The 24,859-nt window shown below is 36.3% G+C and overlaps 1 protein-coding gene across 2 annotated transcripts in view; it reads left to right on the forward strand.

Moving 5' to 3' along the window:
* Positions 1–24,859, forward strand: part of ACVR2A (activin A receptor type 2A) — a 76,485-nt gene that overhangs the window by 42,324 nt on the left and 9,302 nt on the right. The window contains exons 2-9 of one of the 2 annotated variants that reach the window (XM_084800004.1): positions 1,890–2,097; positions 4,832–4,941; positions 5,130–5,284; positions 16,226–16,249; positions 19,538–19,681; positions 21,462–21,605; positions 23,052–23,197; positions 24,447–24,561. In XM_084800004.1, coding sequence (XP_084656130.1) covers positions 1,890–2,097; positions 4,832–4,941; positions 5,130–5,284; positions 16,226–16,249; positions 19,538–19,681; positions 21,462–21,605; positions 23,052–23,197; positions 24,447–24,561 — 1,046 coding nt within the window. The remainder of the gene's footprint in view (positions 1–1,889; positions 2,098–4,831; positions 4,942–5,129; positions 5,285–16,225; positions 16,250–19,537; positions 19,682–21,461; positions 21,606–23,051; positions 23,198–24,446; positions 24,562–24,859) is intronic. The other variant, XM_084800003.1, reaches the window with a different exon arrangement.

Here is a 24,859-nt window from a genome sequence, read left to right on the forward strand (position 1 = left end):
AGTTGCAACAGACCATATGGCCTACAGAGCCTAAAATACATACTGTCTGGACCTTTACAAAAACGTTTGCCATCCCTGTTTTAAGATAAGAGTGTGGGCAGTACATGCTTTTAGAATTTTTGGTACAAGAGAAACTTGGTTTGATCATGTTTTGAAGAAATGTCTAAAAAGAAATAACTTGGAAAATGGCTGCTGCTGTATACAGATAGTAGCAGACTTTCTATAGACTACAGATGACATAGTTATCAGTATGTCATTTAATGGCAGCATTTCCACACATAGATACTACAAACTCATAATTACATCTGTTAGAACATGGTAGAACAGCTGTTTTCAAGACTTACGTAGGCTTAAAATTAAGAAACTTGGGTTAATTTTTTGTTGCTAGAATAACATACCAGCCATCAAAGACCTAAAAGATTTATGCTGAATCCCAGTTTTGTTGTCTCCATCACTTTTTGGTCTCCTTGATGTGTACCTGTGTATGGATGTGAACATTGTAACTGGGAACATGAGCCACTCAGCTCATGATAGACAGGAAGCAGAGAGAAGAAGGAAGGATAAAGGGGTCTTGTGCCCCAAGTGACCTACTTCATAGGCCCCCAGACATCTTCTGAAGTACCATACTATAGGGCTCCATCATGGGATTAGCTCATTGGTCAATATCTAGTCACCTATCAGTAATGCCACATCTGGGGACCAAATCTTCAACACATGAGCAGTTTGAACTAATAATTCCTGTCAATAACACAACTACGCCAGATAATTTCTTAAATGTAGATTCAGTGTTTTCCATGTTAGAAACAAGCACATTTTAAAATGGCAATTTGCTAAATGGCAGGTGCTCATTCTGTGTTAGTAAAAGAAGAAATCTTTATGAAAAAATGTGTTCTGAAACAGAAAGAAATGTGATATTTTTATAACTTCCATGATTGTTTTAGTAGAAAGCAATGAGATTGTTTATCTGTTTCTCTATTCAGCTGTTGTTGAATGTTACTTTGATTGTTGAATTATTTTGATCTAGCCATATACAGTTAAGTAGTTAGAAAAGATGAATATTTTAATAATTTATTTAGATGCTTGTATTTTTCTTTTCTATAATACTAAAATTCAAAAGATAGTCTCGTATATATTTTTAAAGTCAGTTGACCTGTCTTTCACCTTGAATTTTTGTTTTTGTTTTTTTAATACACAGGAGTGCTTTTGAAGCATCACATTAAATTTTTTTAGAAAATGATTCCCTGAATCCTGTGGATCATCTGGATATTGGTTCCTTTCATTATTCATGATTCAAAGGCCACATTTGTTAATATTACTGCTGATATCACTATGACATTATCCTAATGCTACTAGATGCAGGTCTCCCACAATTTCTGTTTTTACCAACAGATTCAGATTTTACATTGGCAATATATATTAATGTAAATTGCTTTACTTGAATTAACAGACTCACTTTTGAGAGCATGTCTGCCAGATTGCAATGTCTCCATGGTTCTGGTTTGTTTAGTCTACAGAGTTGAGGTAACTACAGCGTCATTATACAGAATTGTGTTTGCTTAGGTTGTGTTTTGTCATACAAAATATTAAAAAAGAAGTCAAACCATGGAAAGGTTGAAATGTAATAAAATTAACTTTTTTTCTTGTTTCTTTTGCTACTTTTTGTCTTCTTAAATGAAGCTGACATTGTTAAGAGTAATCTTGTGATGTATTTGGCCAGTTCAGATTACTGTGGTTATTTTTGTGCCTGAAGTATGGGGAAGCAAATGCAAAGTTACAGCATTGGGGAAGAAAAAACTATGTTATTGCAAGAGTGCCTTAAGTGGCTGCCTTCTTCAGAACATAGGTCTTAAGAGCTGTATAGTTACATCGCGTTGTCTGCTATCTTACAGGTGCTATACTGGGCAGATCAGAAACTCAGGAGTGTCTTTTCTTTAATGCTAACTGGGAAAGAGACAAAACCAATCAAACTGGTGTTGAGCCTTGCTATGGTGATAAAGATAAACGGCGACATTGTTTTGCTACCTGGAAGAATATCTCTGGTTCCATTGAAGTAGTGAAGCAAGGCTGTTGGCTTGATGATATCAACTGCTACGACAGGTAAGGTTGTGTTTAATTTTTATGATGGAGTTCAGTGACTTTTCCTTCTCTCTGTCCCCTCTTGAAAAGGAAAGATAAATGCATGGATTTTCATGTGTTTCTTGTTCTTTTGAAGATGAAATTGTGAAGACCATGATAACATATACCAACGACAGGGCTTTTCCCTTTTAAGTGATAAACATGCCATGTTTATGCTTTATCCTTGATATATTTTGAATAATCTACAAGTAGTGAAAACCCTTATATATGAACAATTTTCACTATCTTATTAGCATTATAAGCTTTATTGTTAATTTAAAAATCATTTAAAAAGAAAGTATATGTGTTGAAAAGTCCATCCTCAAAGAGGAATTGCTTGGTTGCAGTACTTAATTTCCATTTAACTTTTCCTTCTTTATATTTCTGGAAGAAATTGATCTTCTCACCTCTGCCCCTTTTTATTTTAATAAAGTAGGTGGCCTATGTTTTTTGCTCCAAGAGATATTTAAGTTGATATTTAGAATTATATCAGAACTAAAAACTCATGTGAAGCTATTATTTTCTTTAGTAGATCCTGTTTAAATGATTTTATACTGGAAATAAAAATAAATGGTCATGTTATTGAGTACTTCTAATCATTCTATAAGAAGGGACATTGATATTGGATTGATCATTTTCATGCCTGGGCCACAGCTTTTGCACTAGGTGTTGATGTTGTAGAGTGGTAGAGGCCTGCAGAGCTCTAGGTACCCAGCTATTTTAGACCCAAGATGTTGTGCTATATCTGCCGACCATTCATCTATTTTTAGGAGCCCTGGTTACCTATAATTGATGATCAGTTAGCCATATGTGACCTTAGGCATGCATTGAATAAATTATGAAAATTAAATTTAGTTCACTTCATGATATATTAAAGTATAATCATTTAGTTATATATTTAATATTTGGGTTATGCTTCTAAGTCTGTAAATTTTTCAAGAATCAATTTCTCTGTATTTATTTTTAACAGTATTTCTGACTGTTACTGTCTCTTCTAATAGAACCAGTTGACATCTGTTATTATAAAAGGAAATGGGAAGACACTAGAAAAAATGTATGGGCCATTTTTACTCTTACTAGTTCATATCAGGAAGCTCTGTGAGTGAGTGTGTGTGTGTGTGTGTGTGTGTGTGTGTGTGTGTGTGTGTGTGTGTACACATACGTGTGTTTAGTGAAAACTACTGCACTTCTTGGCTCTAAACCCAATGTTTACTTATGTGAGAACCTGGCAGTACTGAGATGCTTAGTGAACCATTTTATTTAGCTTTGCAAAGTGCAGCATAAAGTGATTGCTCTCAATGATAACTACATCTATGTTGTTTCTGTGGGTTAAATGCTAAAAATATAGAAATTATTGAATCTAATTTTCATGCTCTGAATTTGATTGCAAAACCAAATAAGGGTAGTAAGAGTAGTAAGAGAAAGGGTATTTTCTTAAATTAGGTTATGTGTATTTTTTTTCTTTAGTTCTTGTAGACATGATTAAATATTTAAATTTTAAATTACATATTATAAATTGTAAAAACAGTTTTCACTTATCTTTTAATTTCTTCTAATTCTTTTTAGAGATTCCGTTTAGAGTTTGATACTGGTAAAGCCATTAGCGCTGAAGCTGGAGCTTCTCTTTGGGCGTGTCTCAGCTACATGGTGGCTGAGTACCACACAACGCTTCAGTGCGTTTTTGTGCTGCAGCTTTAGGTTCATTGATGTTTAACAGCAGTATTTTAAAGTTTATTTTAGAAGAAATAGCTGTTTCTTAGTAGCTGATTGGAGCTTGTTACTCAGGGGTAACTGCAACGAGCCTGCTGCTTTTTATTTTAATTTAGATCAGCCTGGGTCTTACCACTTTGAGGTGTGAGGCCTATGTGTTTGTTGTACATCTACATTTTCTGCTCTTTTTTAAAAAATATAATTTATTAATTTATTCATATTACATCTCAATTGTTATCCCATCCCTTGTATCCTCCCATTCCTCCCTCCCTCCCTCCCATTTCCCCTTACTCCCCTCCCTTATGTCTGTGACTGAGGGGGACCTCCTCCCCCTCTATATACTCATAGGGTATCAAGTCTCTTCTTGGTAGCCTGGTATCCTTCCTCTGAGGTTTTCTACTCTTTTTTCCTCTTAAATCACTACCTTGTTCATCTGTTCAGAAATTGTCATCTACTGCTGTGAGGAAAAAAATGACACTCCCAAAGCTAGTTTGGGTCTCTGTTGCTGAAATATGTTCTATTCATGAGATACAAGCTCGCATCACTTAGTTTATGAATGTTTTTATTTATTAGTTTATACTAGTTTTCAGTTTTTAATATTCAAAAAATGGGAAGTTATATTTCCCATGAGCAAATACAACTACTAGACTAAATTTCCACACTGACTTTATGGTCTTCAAGCTTCTCTAATAATTAAAAAAAAAACAAAACAAAACAAAGGAGATAGTTACCTTAGATTGTTCATTACAAGCTATATTAAAACAATAGTCTCAGGAAGTCACTATGATCATCATAAACTCAGATGTTTGTTCATTTTTTTTCTGCTGAGGTTTAGTACCAGAAGTCTAGGAATTGTTTTAATTTTAAGAATTGATTATTGGATACTCACAAACACCTTGAATTTGAATCTAATGACTCCTGTCTCAGAAGAAACATATCTATTGTAGGGTCAGTATAATAATATTGGTGTTAATTATTCTTTCTTTTCTTTCTTTTTTTCAAATAGGACTGATTGCATAGAAAAAAAAGACAGCCCTGAAGTGTACTTTTGTTGCTGTGAGGGTAATATGTGTAATGAAAAGTTCTCTTATTTTCCGGAGATGGAAGTCACGCAGCGTAAGTGTATAGTGAAAATACATACTAGTTCTGATAATAGATTGAAAAGAAAGTATATTTGTGTTGTTGAACTAATTTCCTATTACTTTCTTATATTCTATTTTTCCTTAACTCTGACTTTATGCTAACTATATATTATAGGGTTGTGTAGACCAAATTCAAACTATTTCTTCTTCCGTCATTAACAGCCACTTCAAATCCTGTTACACCGAAGCCACCCTATTACAACATCCTGCTGTATTCCTTGGTACCACTTATGTTAATTGCGGGGATTGTCATTTGTGCATTTTGGGTGTATAGACATCATAAGATGGCCTACCCTCCTGTACTTGTTCCTACTCAAGTAAGTATTGTCCTATAATTTTTTCTTTTGTACATTTTATACTTTAAAGAAGTATTAACTGAATAATACGTTAGCCAGTTATTTCCTTTGGAGTTCATTTTGGAATGTTTGTTGTCATATGAACTATAATTTATGCTATAGTTCTTACTAGTAGACTTGCTAATTTTGTATGTTGTAAACTTCTCAAAAGTTGCAGTAAAGTAAGGTCTGGACTTCCCTAGTCTCCTCTGTTGAGTCTCACTATTACCTCAGTGCTGTAAGTGTGGAATGTACTCTGCTTCCATCTTGAAGTAATTAATGATGGGAAAGTGGTCTCAGAACCTCCTTCGTCTTTCCATACTGTTCTCTATTCAGATTTAATGCCTTTTTAAAGACCCTTTGCCAGAATATCGAAAGGCTTTAGGGATGGATATATCTATATATCTAGACATAGCTGGAGACATAGATATGTATGTGAAGACGCAGATCTGTAGGTAGACATTACAGCGACATACTTCCTACCATGTATTACTGGTAATTGAAGTATGTTGATTTGTTTACAGTATCTCAAATATGTATTGGATACTAAAAACTGCAGAAAATGTCTTTGATTTTCACTCACTTCAGAAATATTTCTGAAAATATCTACTGGACAATCAGATTTAAAATCCCTGCATTTTCCTTATTATCTATTGTTTAGTCCAGTGAGAGTCTTATGCAAATTTTGTAATCTTTTTAAATCTAAAAATAATTGGAGGTATTTATATTAAGCATTTACTGAAATTTAAATGCTTGTTCTAGGTGCTGTTATGAATAACCACATGCATGCGCGCATGCACACACACATGTGCACATGCATATACATACATGGCTTCTTTTCAGTGACTTCTAAATTGTGATACTGGTGTGTAAGGATTGTCTTTGGGATTTGTTAAAAACATTCACATTCCTGGACCATACTTCTGAAAGTGTAGAATGGGGCTGTCGATAAAGTGTATTTAATAAACACTGGCTTAATTAAATTTATCTCATAGGACTTAATATGTAGTATTAGATTATAGATAAACTGATGTGTGAAAGCTCAGTGTCAGAGCTGGAATCTGAACCAAGATCTTTTCAAGCTTTGCTTCTTCTGCTTTTCTGTTTTGCTTCTCTTTTTGGAAAGCAGATACTTCTGAATCCTTTTAGGTACCTCGGTAACATCTCCGTATCACCTTATTGCCTGGCTTACCTTTCTGCTTTAGATATTGAGTAGTTTGGATATCTACTAATGTGAGCACTGCTATCATCTTTTGTTAGCCTCTTATGAAGATGAAAGGACAGACATCACAGCTGTGCAGAAAACACATACTCATGTGCTTTCCTTTAAAGTTGTTGGAAAATGCAGAATACATTTTTAAACATGTGATTGGGTCATAAACAGAAATTCCTGGCTACTGGTTTGATTCTGCCAGTGTGCACTCATAGTCTGAGATGTGTGGAAGTGAGAGTGAGTGGGTAGGTGACATACCCAGCACACGGAAGTCTTGAGGACATGGCTGCATTTTACCCTCTGGGTGCCCACCTTCCCAGTTAAAAGACTTGCCAGGAAAATCATTGCAATCCTGCCAAGAACATTTTCTTTGTACCTTGTTTATGTTCTTTAAGGAAATGAAATAGTATTTTTCAGTACATAGAGAAACTTTCAAATTTTTAGCTAACAACTGGTTTATGAATAAACTGATAATCTTGTAAGGAATTGACCTTGTCAATATCAGTAACCTAGTTATGTCAGTTAAATAATGATAAATTATGGTAAAGACATTTACTTAGAGTATTTTCATCTTTATTAGTATTATCTGAAGTGATATTAGCACATACATACCTCAAATCTGTTTTTTTTAAAATTATGGTTCTTTATAATGAACAAAAAACATTTACTGTAAAATAATTTAGCATGATTAAAGATAATGAAAAGGCAAGTCTCTGTGTGCTTACCAATCGAAGCTACTGATGTTTCTTTGTAACTCAGAGCTGCAGTGTTTCTCCTTTGTCTCATGGTGTCACTGCTTTCACAGTCACCTGGATGAAAGTTGGAGAACTTCTGATCTTAGCTCTGCCACTTCCCAGATCCCATTCACACCTTTTATTCTGATGGTATAATATTTAGAATGGGTCTGCCCTTGAAGCTTATGCCTCCACAACCTTAGAGCTGTTCTTGCTTTCATGCTCTTTCACCTGTGCTATTGCCACAATGGTATTTTACATGCTGCATTATGTGGCTTCTGCAATTAAAAGGACTCAAGGGCTCTTACTGCTGTGCACCCCATCATGTGTGGTTCACCATATGCCACTCTGGTTGTTGTTGTTCCTCCTTCTCCTCCTCCTCCTCCTCTTCTTCTTCTTTTTCGAGACAAGGTTTCTCTATGTAGCCTTGGCTGTCCTGGACTCGCCGTGTAGACCAGGTTGGCCTCAAACTTATAAAGATCTGCCTGCCTCTGCCTCCTGAGTGCTGGGATTAAAGGTGTGCACCACCATGCCCAGCTTATCTTCTGGTTCTTTCTCCATACTATACCCCAAGCCATCCAGCATACGCATCTAGAGTATTCATATTTTCTCTCCTCTGTGACTCAGATAATCCCAGGAGATAAAAGCTCATAGTAATTTGTTTACATATTGCATCATATTTTATTATTTAGCTAGGTATATGCCTTTTGAAGACAAAATATATAACAACTGTGTTTATAGTGTTTGTCCTATAAATGACTATCCTATAAGCACTGAATGCTAAGTTGAGTTTCTTTTGGGTAAAGTCACATTGAGATGATAAAATTATTCTCAGGAATTCCTCATTTGGATATTTTTAGAGCTTTGTCTTGAGTTATTTCTTATGGCTGTATATTTGGAGGATGTAGATATAAGTTGAAGCACTCTTAGCTTTTATAAGAAAGTGCATGATCACAGACTCAAGAAGCAGCCTCTCACTTTGTGTTATATAGGCCACGTTTCTTTTGATTATGCTGAAACTCTTTCCACACATAGGAAGAGGCCTCATACACACTGAGTAAATTGAATGCGAACTGGTTTTTCTGGTCATAGTGAGTTATGAACAAGAGGGAATGACTGTACTCTGTTATTAAGCCTTTTGTGGTAAAGAGTTAATGTGATTTCAGTAAAACTCTATGTGAGCTTAAGCTTCCTGTTCTTAAGATCTATATTCATACTGATAAAACCTTCCACTTGATAAAGTGATGTTAGAGTCTAGAAATTACTTACCTTAAATGAGGTTGAAGTTAGTTTTCTGCTTTTTTAAAAGGCTGTGTAAGTAGCACTTTAATATTGCAACATTGTTCTTTTTAAAGTGACATTGGCTTTTTTAGTCCTTATGACATTTTGTCTAGCTTCAGATGGAGTAAGGGCTTTCAGATGTTGGGGATCCCCAAGTTGAGCTTGCAAAGTAACCATTGACCTTAATATTAAAGTCAATGCCACATTACTGCCCACTGAGAAACCAGGTCATGTGTGCTCTGTAGGGTTTTCTTCTTGATCGTGAACCTATACTATATATGCATCCATTGAAAAATAGTGAGAAACCAAGTTGTAAGCTAACATATTCAGCCCAATTCAGGAAAATGTACTCCTTTTTTTCTTGGGGAAGATGTAGGGAAACTTAATAAATTTTATTGATAATATAGCTTGTTGATATTGAAATCAATTAATTTTGATACGTTTTTAAGTCATACTTAGAAAATAAATAATATTTATAGAAACTCACCCTTTAAAATACATTTTTAATTAAAATAAAATTACATTACCACTTTCTCCTTTTCCTTCCTCCTGCAGACTTCCAAGTTCCCTTCATTCAGCTCTTTCCATGTCTCCCTGCCTCACTCTCACATTAACAACTTCTTCTTCTTCTTCTTCTTCTTCTTCTTCTTCTTCTTCTTCTTCTTCTTCTTCTTCTTCTTCTTCTTTTTCTTCTTCTTTTTCTTCTTCTTCTTCCTACTTTTGTTATATGTATGTATGTAGGCATAAATGTCAAGATACAACCTGTGGAGTCTGATTTAGTTGTTTGTATATATAGCTTCAGGAATGATCCATTTGTATTAGATAACCAGTTAGAGGATTTATCCCTGGGAAAGACTAATTTTCCCCTTTCTATACCTATTAATTTCCTGGTTGTTTTTCTAGGGGTCGAGTCCTATGATATATCCCTTTCTTGGAGATACTACCATTAGTTCTGTTTATGCAGCCATTTCTTAGAAAGACTTTTACCACAGACTTCCTGGTCCTCTGGCTCCTAAAATTTTTCTACCCCATCTTCTGTAATATTCCCTGAGCCATAGATGTAGATGTATGTATTAGGCTGCCCCCACCCCCAATCTGTTGATCTGCCTGCATTGTATCCAGTTGTGGTTTTCTGCGATACTCTCCATTTGTTTTAAAGAGAGGCTCCTTTGATGAGAGGTGGCAGCTTTACTTATTTGTGCATATAAAAATAAAATTTAGAAGTAGTAAGGAATTCTGCTGATCTGGCCATATAGCGGGAGTAGATTCTTCTCTAAGGTCCATGACCTCTTTAGTAGGCCTCGGAATCCGGCTATATTTTCATTACCAGGCATTGTTTTCAAGTCCAGTCAGGCAGTTGTTGGTTACCACTTACTGCATCTTTATGGCGATCTCATCATGCTGGCTATTGTTGTGGTTCATAGGTGTCACAGCTGGGTAGGATTCTTAATTACTTCCCTCCCTTGGCATCTTGCATAGGATTTTCTGGTACCACAGAGGCTGAACCACAGGTAGGATGTTTTCAGGTCTGATTCATTTGTATTAGTGTTTTGTGACAAAACTTTTCCTGGGCAGATGCAACACATGTATGTTCAGCCCACATAGGAATCCCACAGGAGACCAAAGTAACGGATACCATTCAAGTCTAGCTTGCTGAACCATGAGTTTGATTGGCTTTACTTATAGCAATATAGGTGACATGTCACTTAAAGGAACAAAAATGGCTCAAAGACAGCTACATCACCAAAGCCCACCCCGGTATGGGTGACAGCTCACAAAAGCTGGGAACTTAGAGTGCTTTGCACAGCCTGCAGGCATCCCAACCGGTTGGAGAGAATCTTTTTCCTTGAGGGAGGTCTGATGACTTTTGAATCTCCTAGGCAGCTAGTCTGGTCTTAAGAGTCTTCCCTGCAGCTTTTGCGCTTCTGAATGTTCTTTACAGCTTGACTTGTTATGTCTGAGAGGGACTGTCAGCTTTGATTGTTTACTCTGGCAGACAGGGGACAAGTGAATCTGATTGGTTTCAGGGGTTTCCTGAATCTGTTTTGTTTTGTTTTGCTTTGTTTATCTTCCCATTTTAAGGAGTTTCCCTGGAGGATGGAGTGTTGAAAGGAAAAAAATCATGTACATTTCCTTTATCATGTTCTGTAAATAATTTTAAGATAGTTGTGCCTCTGTGGAAAGCTTTCTCTAGCCTCTCTGCTTTAGTTTAGCATTTTTGTTCTATTGAACTATTAAATACTATTTTTTTATAGACTACCATAATATGGAGAAATAGATTTTCAGCATGATATGCCATTTATCTCAATCTACAAAATGATATAGCTTTAAGTGAAACTTAGTAGAGTGCTGTGAGATGCTCAGGAAATGCTAAAAATTAATATATGTTGATACACATTGTGTACATTTAAAGTATTCATTGTGATACTTTAGTCAGGTTAGTAATTTGTGTGAGGTTCTTGAGATTCTTGAGAGGAGAATCTACATTTCATAAGTATTTCCAACCGTATTATTTTAACATGCTTAAAATATGATGAAAGAATGCTCCTCACTTGTACATCTTTGCATTGGCATATTCTTAATGTTGCAAAGCTGCTTTAGACATTTTTCCTTCTGCGTCCCACTGTGGTATATAATTATTTTTGTGTCTGTAACTAAAATGCAGCTTTATTTAAAATATACTTCTAAGCATTTTTTAAAATGAGGTTACTGGTAGACATACATACAGCTTGAAAAATTATCCTCCCCATTTCCCCTGGAGGGGGAGACCTGGTGGCACTCAGAGGAAGGACAGCAGGTTACCAAGAAGAGACTTGAAACCCTATGAGCATATACAGGGGGAGGTAATCCCCCTCAGGAACAGTCATAGGGGAGGGGAATAAGGGGAAAATGGGAGGGAGGGAAGAATGGGAGGATACAAGGGATGGGATAACCATTGAGATGTAACAAGAATAAATTAATAAAGGAGAAAAAAATGAAAAGAAAAAAAAGAAAAAAAGAAAAAGAAAAATTACCCTCCCCAAGCACAAAATTGTTTTTCTATTTACAAGTGTTAAAAACAGTCAATTGGAGATTGACTAAAAATTCTGTATCCAAAAGCAAAAAGGGATGAGAGGAAGACAAAAACCATGGAGCTTCACCCAGCTACAGTAAAACCCTTATCTACACTTGTTGGTGAAAGCGAGTTTTATGAGTGCTTTGGTAACATGCATAAATTACTGCAGTGACCATTGTTCAGTTGTTAGCATCTGCAATACAGTTTTTTGTTTTTGTTTTTTGCCAGCCTAGAAGTGAACTCACAAGGGTAGTCGAGAGTACACGCTTACTCTTTATGTGGAGTACAGGAGGAGGCAAACTTGCTTTTTCTGCATTATTCTTATTTCCTCGAACTTACCCTAGACCTCTTCCTTTATTCCTAGCCACACAACTGCTCTCAAACACTTTTCTAGTAATTTGAAATAGTAGAAGTAGAAAAGCTCATTTGTTAGTAAAGTAAATACTGTGGGCTGCTTCCTGTTTTGGGTGAAGCTTTCCTGTGGTGCTTGTACACCTGCTCTGAGCCCTGCACTAAGCATGCTGTCTAGTATAGGGGCAGCATGGTCCCTGCCTGCCCTCTTGGAGCTCACAGTTACCTGCAGGTAAGGTGAAAATAGGCTGTGTATTTAACTTTGACACTTGGAAATGAAAGTAAAGAGATTATGAAGGGAGTGGCCAGTGAAGGGAAGATCTGATTGATGTTCTGCAGTGCGGGGACGGCCGTGGAGGTACTGGGCAGTGCGAACATGCGCAGTAACTGTCCGCCGCCATTGTCCTTTCTGTCGTAGCTTCAAAACAGACCAAAAGACGTAGTTTTCATAGAAACTGATAGTGGTGCAGTACTTTGAAATACTTGTTCATAAGGAAAAAAATCATGAACATTTCCTTTATCACATTCTCTAAATAATTTTAAGGTAGTTGTTTAAGAAGTTCATTTTATTGATGAAAACACTGGGACACTCATAGGTGAAATGGCCTGATTTATAATAGTAGCCCAAGTGGCAATGCCAGGCATTTACTCAGAAATGACTCTCCATCAATTGAATGGCTTACTTCAATAAGTAACTAGATGGGGTCCATAGGAAACTAAATTAAGGAAAATTGATTAAACTTCACTGTTTCATATTGAATATAGGTTTTATTTGTGCCTATACAGTGTGGTTGTTAAATAATTTTCTCATTAGAGTTTACTTCTATATAAACACATTCTGTTTTGTTTTTTTATCTTCACTTAGACATTATAAATGTTAAATAAAAGTAAGTTTTCTTTATACCTAGTCAGAAGACCTGTGCTTTTGAACAGCAACTAAGAGGAGCCTAGGCTTCTTCACCTGCACCTCTAGGAGGCCCCACTCCCAGCCCCTCCTCCAGTGCCGGCTGCTCTGTGCTGCTCACTGCTTAGGGACCCCGTTCAGACTCCTTATTTATCCACATTGCTTTTTTGTTTGTTTGTTTGTTTTCAAGAAAACTAAGATGAGAGACATTATAAAGAATCTTGGGATCTAATTTATACAGCCATGGCTGACCCATTTGACAGCATCAGATTCATTTTTCTGCTAATTTATGCCTGTCTTTTCTTAGCTCAGAAGCATTTGTCCTGAAGTTACTGTCTTATTTCTTTATGGATTTCATTTCTGTTCTTGCTTGGTGGTAGTCTAAAACATGAAGAATTGTGACATTTCTAAGAATATATGATAATTAGATGACTAAGAGGAAACACATTCAAAATTTGTCAGTTTCCACATAGTATGGACACTTGATAGACATAAGAAGAGGTTGTTAGTGTGGTGCCAGAGATAAATGGAAATGGAATTCTGTCTTACTAGATACACTTAAGATTGTGTGTGTGTGTGTGTGTGTGTGTGTGTGTGAGAGAGAGAGAGAGGGGGGGGCGGGGAGGGAGAGAGAGAGAGAGGAGGGGGGGGAGGGAGGAGAGTGTGTGTGTATTGCAGATTAAATAGTAAAGTTTGCAGTATGTATTGTATGTGTATTTATGAGTACATAAAAGTCTGCATTTCTACAACAATTTCTTTGAATTTGAGATGTACATGGCTAACCACCTACCACATAGCTCCACTCAAATGCCTCTTGGTACTTCCCATTCAAGGATAATTATTGACTTTTCCAAACCTGGTTTTCAATAAATGCAGCATTTTTCCATGTGCTTTTAGATTGTGCCATCTAAAATCTAGGATGTGTTCCAATAATGTTTTTCATTCCCATCCGTCCTCTCTTCTGCCTTTTGTTGTTGTTTGTTTGTTTGTTTCTTTTTTCTTTTTGCAGGGTGCTCTCCTCTGGGAAAAACTCACCAGTTTATTTAAGTCAGGTATCTTACAGACGTGCAACAAAGTAGTGACTTCCTTTCTTCTGCTTTTAGTTTTTAATCATGCATTTGTTAGTGCAAAGCATCGATTAGTTTGTCAGCTGTGAAGTTCATGAGAGCCTGAGTAATTAGTACTTGACACAAACAATGCAGCCAGTAACTTTTTCTGAATGAGTGAATAAATGAATGGGTGAATGATGTCCTATATTTTCTGATGTTTGGCAGTAATTTCATTCCTTTTTGATGAGCAGCAAGCCTCTTTCTAATCTGGAAACCTAATTACTTGGCATTAAGGTACTGATTTGATTTTTAGTTACTTATAGTTTCAGTACAAAGGACTCAGAGCCACCTTTTCCATTTTGTGAATCCAGACCATTTGGTTTGGTGAGCCTTCATCTGCTTGTATAGTTGGTGTCTCTCTTGCTTCGTTTGACTGTATATACTGTAACAGTTTACAGGTTGAAAAAGCTTGCTGTTGGAGCCTCTTGTTTACCTAGTGTCTTTTGTTTGTTGTGATGTTAGTTTATTAAGAAGTATAGCCAACAAATATACACTTAAAATCTGTTTATGTATTTTAGTCAATTTAATTATTTTGGCCTTTGTCTTACTCACTCTTAACCCTTTAAAGCTTGATTTTTATCTTCGTTTTTGTTTTGGGTATTTTACAGCTGTTCTGTTCACAGCTTTCTAAGATTAAGAGTAACATTTACTTGCACTGATGTCTTTATCTCAGCAAGTTCTTGTGTTTCTGTAAGATTTCAGTGACTTTTGTGCCATTGCATTCCTTGTAAGAGAGGAATCATATACCGAGATGCTGAGGTTCTCTCATGGTGTGGTAAGATTAAGTTAGCTTTTTAGTGGATAATGAGTTGGCCTAGATCATTGTCATAGACTGCAAGCCCAGCAAACAAGTGGTATAGACAAGTGGGTTGTCATTTCCTGTTGTTAGTGGTCCTGTTCTCTGTAGAAATAGGGCAGCTGGGGAGTGTGGTCATTTGTTTGGAGATTTTAAGATTCTCAGCAGTGGCTAACATGTACTCTTTTGGAGTGACTTGTTACTGTCTGCCTGTCTTCAACCTGTGAGAAGTGAACCTGGAAACTCATTTCCAGGGCACTACTACTCATTTAGTTGGTACATACTCCTAACTTTAAACTTACCATAATACTGAAGTCATATTTTGAACTGCTAACATGTTTAATTCAAAGTGTGAACTAAGTCATTTAAATCTTGCTCTTTCAGGATCTACTTTGATTTATTCATGCTGCTACAGCTGGGCAGGGAGGGTTACAACAGGCCTAGCTTGTCAGCAGGTTTTGTTTCATTCTGGCCATCGTTCTTTGTGTTTTTCTCCTAGTTTGTCTTTCCTGAGCACACATAGCCACCCAAAACATTTTTTTCTGTTTCACCATATGATCCTATTGTCTTTCAAAAAGGTGATTGAACTAATTTACTTACTGGAAGTAGGAAATTTCAGAGGTTCTTAAGAAAGCAGTAAAAATTAAAAACAAAACTAGAGCTGGAGAGGCTCACAGAAGGCTGTTCCAAGCCTGAGCACAGAAGTTTGATCTCTAGAACCCACATGAAAGGAAGGGAGGGAGGGAAAAGAAAACAACAACAACGACAACAACAACACAGGCAGGCAGGCTGGCTGGGTGTGAGGAGCATGTTTATAGTCCCTGCACAGGAGAAGTTGAGGCAGGTGGGTTCCTGGAGCTTAGCTGCCAGCCTAGTCTACTTGTTGAGTTTCAGGCCACTCGGAAATGGCACTTGTGGAATGACGCCATCCCCTAACCTCCAGGCACACATCCCTACAAATATATGCACACACTCCTAAAAACTGTTAGAAACCCTTGTCTGAGAGAACTGGATTTCTTCAGGGTTGTTTTCTGGGGCTTGTTAAAGGCAATACTGCCCTCTGCTGTTCAGAAGCCAATTTCAGGTCCAGTCTTTCCCCAAATTGCCTATTTACTCTTACACATTAGATTTAAAAATCTTTCCAAGTAATAAGTAATATTTAAAGTCTGTTTTACTCACTGGCTTGAAGCCCATTAGATCAGGTAATTTGGAGTTATTTTTGCATCAAAATTTATTTACTACTATTCTAGGGAATATCCAAGGTGTTTTCCTTTAAATTAAAAAAAAAAATAACACTTTCCTCTGGTTATAGGGAATGTGTTTTCTTAAACCTTGTCTTTAAAATATAATCCATTGAATCACTGTCAACGTTTAAGAAACTAAAACATTCTTTCTTTCACCTTTGTAACTGATGTGTCATTTTTCATTTCATTCTGAATATGAATCGTAATTTCTTTTGCCTGTGTTTTTTCTTCACAAGCACGCCTTTCATATAATGATAGAGGTAAGATGCATTGATGTTTGTTTTATAGTTGTGAAAGCTTTTGTGGATGCACACAAAACATTTGTCCTTAGAGTTTTGTTGTTATTGCTACTTTACTTTGTATCCTTTATAGTTTATCTACATTTTTGTTATAAAAGTCCCCTCTTGTATAGAAATATGATTCATTTGACATAGTAAAAGCATTGGGTTTTGAAGGATTGTTAACAATATTTATGCTTATCTAAGGCAGACTGTAGAAAGAACTATTTCTTTTGATTAGGAGGTCAAACCTAATGAGGCCATTGGCCCTAGGAACCTAGTATTTCTAATTTTTATAGTATTTATATGTTAAACATACAACTGTACTCATTTGAATAAGAGATAACTTTCTGGTCTAGTTCATTATCCTTTAACTTAAAATTTGTATTTTCCAATGTTATCTCTAGCAAATGAATTAGCAACAGAAATGGCACTTTTGACAAATCTGTTGCTGCCATGGGACATTGGGGCTGTTTGGATTTGAATGTACATGTACCTCAGAAATAAGCAGAGTTGATCACAGATTGCTTTGCTGCCCTCTTGAGCAGTTTCCCAGCATGGGTATACTAATGCCACTGCGTAGGTGCTTTGAGCAGTTGGGCTTTACCAAGAACTGCAGCTTCAGCATCCTTTCTGATGTCTTGAGAAGGAATGCATAGTCAGAGCTGCTGCTGCTGTGCATCTTCCTAGTTTTGTTTTGAATGGCTATTGAAAGAAACCTGGGAACTCGAGGGGACATTCTCAGAAATTCTGTAGTCCTTGCAATTGCTGCCCTCCAAGTGTTTCTGTGCAGCAAGGCGAAGCCTTGCTTTACAGATGCAGTGATTTTTGAAGTGTAAGCTCCCGTTTGTCTTCTCAAGGCTTCACATGTTTAATGAGAGATGTCCTCATTCCTAAAAACAAATACTGGATTTTCTGAATAAATTGTTATAATGATGCTAATGAAGTTATTTCTAATATTCTTATAAGTAAAACTTAGATATTAGAGATGCATTTAAAACTTCATTCTAGTAGCTTCTTGTTAAAACAACAAGGTATATCAATGAATGATATTATGTATTGTGTAGTTATCTTTATTATGAAACTGCTTTTTTAGCCAAATCTCAAGTATTTGTGAATATAAAATTATAGTTAAGATTACATCTCAAAAAGTTTTGATATTGGTAAGAATGGATTTTTGTAGATCATTTTATTCCCCTTTGGAAATTGGCCAGTATTTGGCTTTTTAATTTACATTTTAATACTGTTAAGAAAATTTTGACAGTTGTATGTTTTGTAGCAATTAATGGTAGAATTTTGAGTAAAATTATACTATTAACTGTTGATCCAAGATTTCTGTCTGCAGTAAAAGTATGTTTAAGAAACTTACTAAGGAAAGCCTTGTAAGCTTATAGGTCCTTTGACGTTTATCTTTGCATCTAGAAAACATTTCATATACTTTGAACTACTCTTATATTATTATCTTGAGATGCTGAAGAGATAACCCCAATCCTGTTTCATAGACTGTACTCAGGTCTGTAGTTGGTACTCTTTTGAGCACAGAATAGATATGTGTAAGTTATCTCTAGAGACATTATTGTCAGTGTATAAAAGGCTATCAGAGACCATAGAGTATATGGCTGTGTTGCCTTCTTCTTTTCTCTTTTTTCAGTTATCATCTGAAGATTGTAGTATCGGTGCTTTGGAAAGCTGATCCTTGTCTTTTCTGTTTGGTTATTTCTTTGTAAGTTTGTACACTTGTTCTTGAACCATGCAGACTGGGTGGTTTTCTTTGCCTTTGGAAGTGTAATGCTCACCATTTCCTCTCCATTCTCCTTAGTCTGCCCGGTCCTGTCAGTAGACTTCTTAATTACAGGCAGAGGCAGTTAGCTGTAGAGTGGTGAGGAAGGATAGGCTTCCCTCAGCATGTTTCGAGAGAGATAGAGATTCCCTTTCCTGAGAATCACTGTGAGCCCGTCCTTCTCATAGGGATTGTGGAGAACCTCTCTGGTCAGTCACTCTGCTAAACAAAAGTACTCTGGCTTAATTAACCTTTCATATTTTTAACTTGGGAGGAACAGCAACTTTGTAAGTGTTTTTAAAAAAATGACTTTGGAATGAATCACAGGAAGTCTTTTTCTGCCTTACTTTTAAAAATAGGAGCTCTCAATTCTGATGCTTGATAGAAACTTTTTAGACCCAAACAGACTAGTGGCTGAAGGATTCCTATGAGTGTAAGTCTTGGAACACTATGCACATCTAAGAAGGAAGAAGAAAGTTGTGATGTGATGCAGTGACCTCAGATAAAATACCACTCTCCAGTAACTGAAGTGCTACCAGGAGTCTGTTCTTGCCACACAACTCTTAGCTCCTTCTCACAGAACTCAGCCCTTGAAACATGTCCGCTGCTTTGTCTGTTGGCTTCCAGCAGCTCCTTACTTTGCTTTAGGTGCCGGCTGTAAACTGATAGAGCACTCTCAGCAGAGGGCTGCATTCAACTGTGGGCACTTTCCGTTGTTGTTCTCCTTTTTTGTAGTGTACTGGTCTTATTTTAAAGTTTCATCAGAGTGGCGCTCTTGACCTTTCGTCACCACTCCGTATTTCTGACTATGCCTACCATTCTCATAGATTTTTATTTGTACTTTGTTTTATTTTTCTTTTCAATTATCCTCAGAACATGAATTTTATTCCTAGTCAGTTTTGGGCAACAGTTAACAGGGATGAACTATTAGTATCTTGAAAAATAAGAGCAAGCAAATAAAAAAGCTTATCTATAGAAACATTTCTTTTAAGTGCTTTTTACATTTTATATTCCTGTTTAAAATGACTCGGTATTATGAAATTATTGAAGAAAAAGTCAGTATTAAACAGCCATTAGAGAAAGTAGTAAATATTGAGGTTTTATTCTTTTGAGAAATGGTCATACTTTGCTGTTGTGGTACTTTTCAAATCTGTATCGTTTAAGAGAATGTAAAGGGGATGAAACCAATGACATACTATTGAGAGTGTTCTGAAGTTCGCAGAAAGTCTTGGGAACATTGGTTAGACTGGCTGCCCAGCCTTTTCAGCTGCTGTTCCTAAGTAGTAGCAGTGCTGATGTTGTCAGACATGTCTGCTCAGCGCTTCCCAACAGTGCCCCAGCAGCTCAGTCCTCGCAGGCTGAAAGTTAAGGGCACATGTTACAGTCCCTCACATGTCAGAGTTCTTCAGGATACTCACTTTTTTTTTCTGATTTCAGCATCAATGACTTATTTTCAGCTTCTTTACAGTATTTTTATTATTTATCTCTAGGACCCAGGACCACCCCCACCTTCCCCATTGCTAGGTCTGAAACCACTGCAGCTGTTAGAAGTGAAGGCAAGGGGAAGATTTGGTTGTGTCTGGAAAGCCCAGTTGCTTAATGAATATGTGGCTGTCAAAATATTTCCGATTCAGGTATGTTTACTGGTTTTCTCTAATTTATCTATCTGTGGTTTTTAAAGCTGCAACTGTAGCTCATAAACAGCCTGAAAACACAAATTATGTATTCTAAAGTGATTCCTTATTTATTTATTTATTTATTTATTTATTTATTGCCACCAGATCTCATTATAGATGATTGTGAGCCACCATGTGGTTGCTGGGAATTGAACCCAGGAAAAACAGATAATGCTCTTAACCTCTGAGCCATCTCTCCAGCCCCTCTAAAGTGATTCTTTGTGATAGTTTGGAAAATAGTCTAGCCTGCTTGTGCTGCTGTCACATCTGGAAATAGAATGACATAATGCATCACTTGGGTGTGGGGGCAGTATTGGGATCACAATAAATGAACGTATAGTTGATCTTTTGTTGATAAAAACTAAAGTATTCCAGTGAGAAAAATAAACTCACTGTCTGGGTAATTGTCTTCTTACCTCCATGTCAAGAGAAAACAGCATAGTGTGTACTTTACTTTAGAATTGCTCTTTGGAGCTACATGACCAGACTTTGATTTCTTCTCATTGTAATTCGAGTATTTATATGTACTTATTTCAGTTTCTGTTGGTAATTTCTCAGAGGTAGTGATTCAAGCTACTTTGTTTTCCCCTTAAATGCAGCTGAACTTTTCATGACCACCTGACCCTAGGCGGTCTTGCCTGGCTTATGCTTCCCAGGAGCTCCGTTGCTGGTAGACCTTAGGGGCCATCTTCCCTTTTCTCTGCTAATCCACCCCGTGGCTGACAGCACCCTTAGAACTCTCAGCCATTCTCCACCGCTCTCACTCCAAAGTTATGATAGAAACATACCTAGCCAGCTTTACCTCCTCGCTTCATCTAATGCCTGCCTCATAGAGTCTGTTTTTATTTTGACAACAGTGTAGCTCTTCTAGAGAGAAGCATTCTGTTGTTCCAAGATTCACAGTAAGATTCATGCTTCAGTGTGTGAGTAATCTTAACAATTGGAAAAAGGCATTGGATATTAAGGCTAGAAACAACAGCACCCATTTTATCAAATGCTTTTATTGACAAAGTAATGATTTACATGTTGATATTTTCATATATTATCTGTATATTCATGGAATAAGCACGTGGCAATTAACAGCACAATTATTCTTTTACTTCACTGGAAAAAATGATTTTATAAAAGTCAGAGGAAAAGCCACAGTTTAAAGGATTGAGAGACCCTTACCATACATTATAGTTTAACTCACTTTCATAGTGAAAAGAAACTAATCTTTTCTAAGGAAATAGACATAAATAACTTGGAGGAATGATAATTGATAATTTAAAAAAATATATAAGGTATTGTTAGGACTTTTTTGGGGTGGGGAGGTCAGGCTGAAGAGAGACTGTTATCTAAGGTGGTCATTCTACTTAAATTTATCTGTCAACTAGAATTGTGAATAATAGCATGAATAACTTCACACCATGCAGTGTTTACAGTAACTTGTAAGCAGGTTTTGCCATTTAAGATTTAGAAATGCAGTGCTTGTTTTGTTGAATGCCTATGTTTATAAACTTAGCAATACAGGAAAGTAGATTTTGAGGGAAGGGAGTGGGTAGGACAAGGATTTATTATGGATTATTGTTATCAGCTCTCACAGATTTTTTAAAATAAAAAAAAAATAATAAAAAAATCACTCACTTAGTTCATTGTGTTGTTGTGTTACTGTTTCAGAACTTACTCTAGTAATCTCGGTGTGATTTATTTTCTTGTACTTTTGTGTTCCTAACGTGGTTTCTTGTTGTTGCTGTAGGACAAACAGTCATGGCAGAATGAGTACGAAGTCTATAGCTTACCTGGGATGAAGCATGAAAACATCCTACAGTTCATTGGTGCAGAGAAGCGAGGGACCAGCGTGGATGTGGACCTCTGGCTGATCACAGCATTTCACGAAAAGGTAAAATGACTTCATATTTAAGTTCAGCCAAGCTGGACTTGGCCTACCTACCTAATGTTAACTGTTGTATTGTATCACACTTGGTTAATATCTGATCCAAAAAATACACCACTCATGAATAAAAATAATAAAAAAAAATGACTTTCAGGAAAGAACAACTTTCTACCTAGCCTTCTAATCAGAGAGCAGCTGTAGGCTTTGATTTCCTTTGCTACAGTTACTTATCTTAGGCGTACATTAGACCAGACAGTGTTTTTATGAATTACTTATGATACTGTTTGATTTTATGAACTCCATTTTTTAAAAACTTTTAATTTTTGCCTTACAGTTTTTTAATGATGAACCTAGAGTCAGTAACTTAGACTTATTACCAAACATATTTGCTTTCCCCGTATTTTTTCAATTAAATTTAAAAACAAAAAGAAGAGTCTTTTGTGTAGCCTAGGCTGGCTCCAAACTCATTTTTGTGTCTTGGAGCCTCGCAAGTGCTGAGATTCCAAGTTTGAATTGCCATGGCCAGCTAACATACCTGTTTGTGTGTTTGTGTGTTTGTTTTATAATGACTGTTGTCATTGTTAAGTATAATGGGCTTCATATTTCACTTAGTATTTGACTATATATCTCTAGTGGAGGGGCGTGTGTGTGTGTGTATGTGTGTGTGTATACACCATTATATACATATGTGGAAGCCAGGGGTTAAGTGTGTGTGTGTGTGTGTGTGTGTGTGTGTGTGTATGTATGTGTGTGTGTACACTATTATATGTAAGGTGCATGTGTGGAAGCCAGTGGTTAATGTTTGGGTTCCTTCCTCAGTTGCTTTCCATGGTTTGTTTGAGGCAGAGTAACTCACTGACCCTGTAGCTCACTGATACTTCCAGGGATCTGCATGTGTCTGTGTCCTAGCACTGGGGTTACACACTAATGGCCTGAGGATCTGGACTGGAGTCCTGATGTTTGTGTAACAGGCACTTTACCAACTAAGTCATTTCCTCATATATTCTGTATGTTAGTGGTTATTTATGTTTTCAGGGTAGTCATATAATGTCAGTATGTTTCACTTTAAAGAGTAGGTTTTTTTCCCTAAGACTTTCAACTAGTCGGTGTCTCTGTCTCTGTCTCTGTCATTTTTCGAGACAGGGATTCTCTGTGTAGCTTTGGCTGTCCTGGACTCACTTTGTAGACCAGGCTGGACTCGAACTCACAGCATAGTCTTTTTTTTTTCAATCTCCTAAATTAACTTATTTTGGTAATAAGCTTTTAAAAATCAGTCTTTTGTGGCTGAATGTTCATTAATGTGAATTGAAAGAAAATTTGAGCAACTCTAGATTATTTTATCTTTAATTTTTGAAAGGAATACATTGCCTTCATGTCTAAAGAAAAGTTTTCATCTATGTAAAGCTCATCAAGAGCTTATGGGTGTCTCTCTTCCTCTTTTCTTTTCTATAGGGTTCACTGTCAGATTTTCTTAAGGCTAATGTGGTCTCTTGGAATGAACTTTGTCATATTGCAGAAACCATGGCTAGAGGATTGGCTTATTTACATGAGGATATACCTGGCTTAAAAGATGGCCACAAGCCTGCAATATCTCACAGGTAGAACAAGTTTTGTATTGTCTTTCCATTAAACTCACATGTTTACTTTTTAAACTTTTAATTCTTGGGGTAAAATTTATTTTTGCCCTAGTTTTCCAATCATATTTAAAGAGGCAAAGGTGTTCATGTTTTAAAAAGTAGGTTTGAGATTGCCTGGTGTATTTTGGGTAATATACACATTAATCTCATTAATAAAGTGTGATGATCTCATTTTAACTTGTCTAATTTCTGAAACCATGTTTGAGAATAAAAGTGTATTTTCTCTATCTCAAAGAAAAATTTTTTTAACTCAAAAGATTGATTTACTTTAAAGGCAATTTTTACCCGGTGATGAAATTAGGATAGACTAAATAAGTATTGTCTTTTGGATGAGTATACATTCATTCCTTGAGCTAAAGTAGAAGATCGAGAGGAGACAGCTGTTCAGTGAAGAAATAGTACACGTTCAGTGAGGAAACTGTTACCATATCTTGAAAAGGAAAAATGTTTGTTCCTGGGAAATACTTTTAGTCGGCCACTATTTAACTTCCTTGTAAGAATATGAATAAAAATACTCCATATTTGTTTTCTTCATGTATAATGATAACACATTCTGAATAGAATTTTAATTAATACAATTATTATGGTGTGCCACCCTTTTATGTGGTACGTTTTGTGGAGATTATGCATCTTACTTATCAGACTACAAAAATAAGTGTTTGACATACAAACCATTTGTAAAGAAAGAAGCATAATTTTTACCAATTTTTGTGTCATTTCTGTTAAGATAAAAAGAAGATAAATGTTATGCCTACTATGTGCCAGCATGAGCTGTCGTTTGTTTCATTGATCTTGATCATTCTAACCATCAGAAGATGAAGTCTCTCAGTGCTGATTTGCAAGTCACTGATGGTTTAGGATGTTGAAGTTTCAGGCTCTATAGACGTTTGTAGCTACCAGATCTGAAATGTTCCCATTAGCTTAAGGCAATAGTAAATTTTATGATTATGTGGGAGAGACATAGATGGTATGTATTTCTGGAATGGCCACTTGTACGACTGTGTTATGGAGAGGATTCTTTCTCCCTCCTGTTAAGCTGGTTTGTTATTCGTGTGCTTTGGGCTAGGGTGAGACTCTGCCAGTGCAGCTTATATCTCTTTCTTCTTTAATAATTTGAGTTTATTTTATAACATAGTCCATATTCTCCTTACTTTCAATAGAAATTTTTAAAAGGTAACTTGCTTACAATACTTTATTCTTCTATTTAAAGGGACATCAAAAGTAAAAATGTGCTGTTGAAAAACAATCTGACAGCTTGCATTGCTGACTTTGGGTTGGCGTTAAAATTTGAGGCTGGCAAATCTGCAGGTGATACCCATGGACAGGTAAGAACGACCACTATAAAACATGAGCAAAAAAGAAGCACATCTTACTTTTTAGATCAACAGTGACTTGATCTAAAGTTACTGAGATAGTGATAGAGTCATTATCTAATAAAGAGTGATACATTTTACTTTGAAAAGGTGACATTTTTATATTGTTGTTGACACAGGTTTAAGCAAGCTGTGATAGTATTGCTTTTTAAAACAACTGGTCATAGAAGAATCCATTTCCAAATATTTCATGTATAGGGAATTCAGTTTTCAATGGTTAATTCATTCTAGCTGTGGAGGATAATGGGTC

This window comes from Acomys minous, assembly GCF_964271855.1.
Source record: "Acomys minous genome assembly, chromosome: 10".
Classification (NCBI taxonomy): Eukaryota; Metazoa; Chordata; class Mammalia; order Rodentia; family Muridae; genus Acomys; species Acomys minous.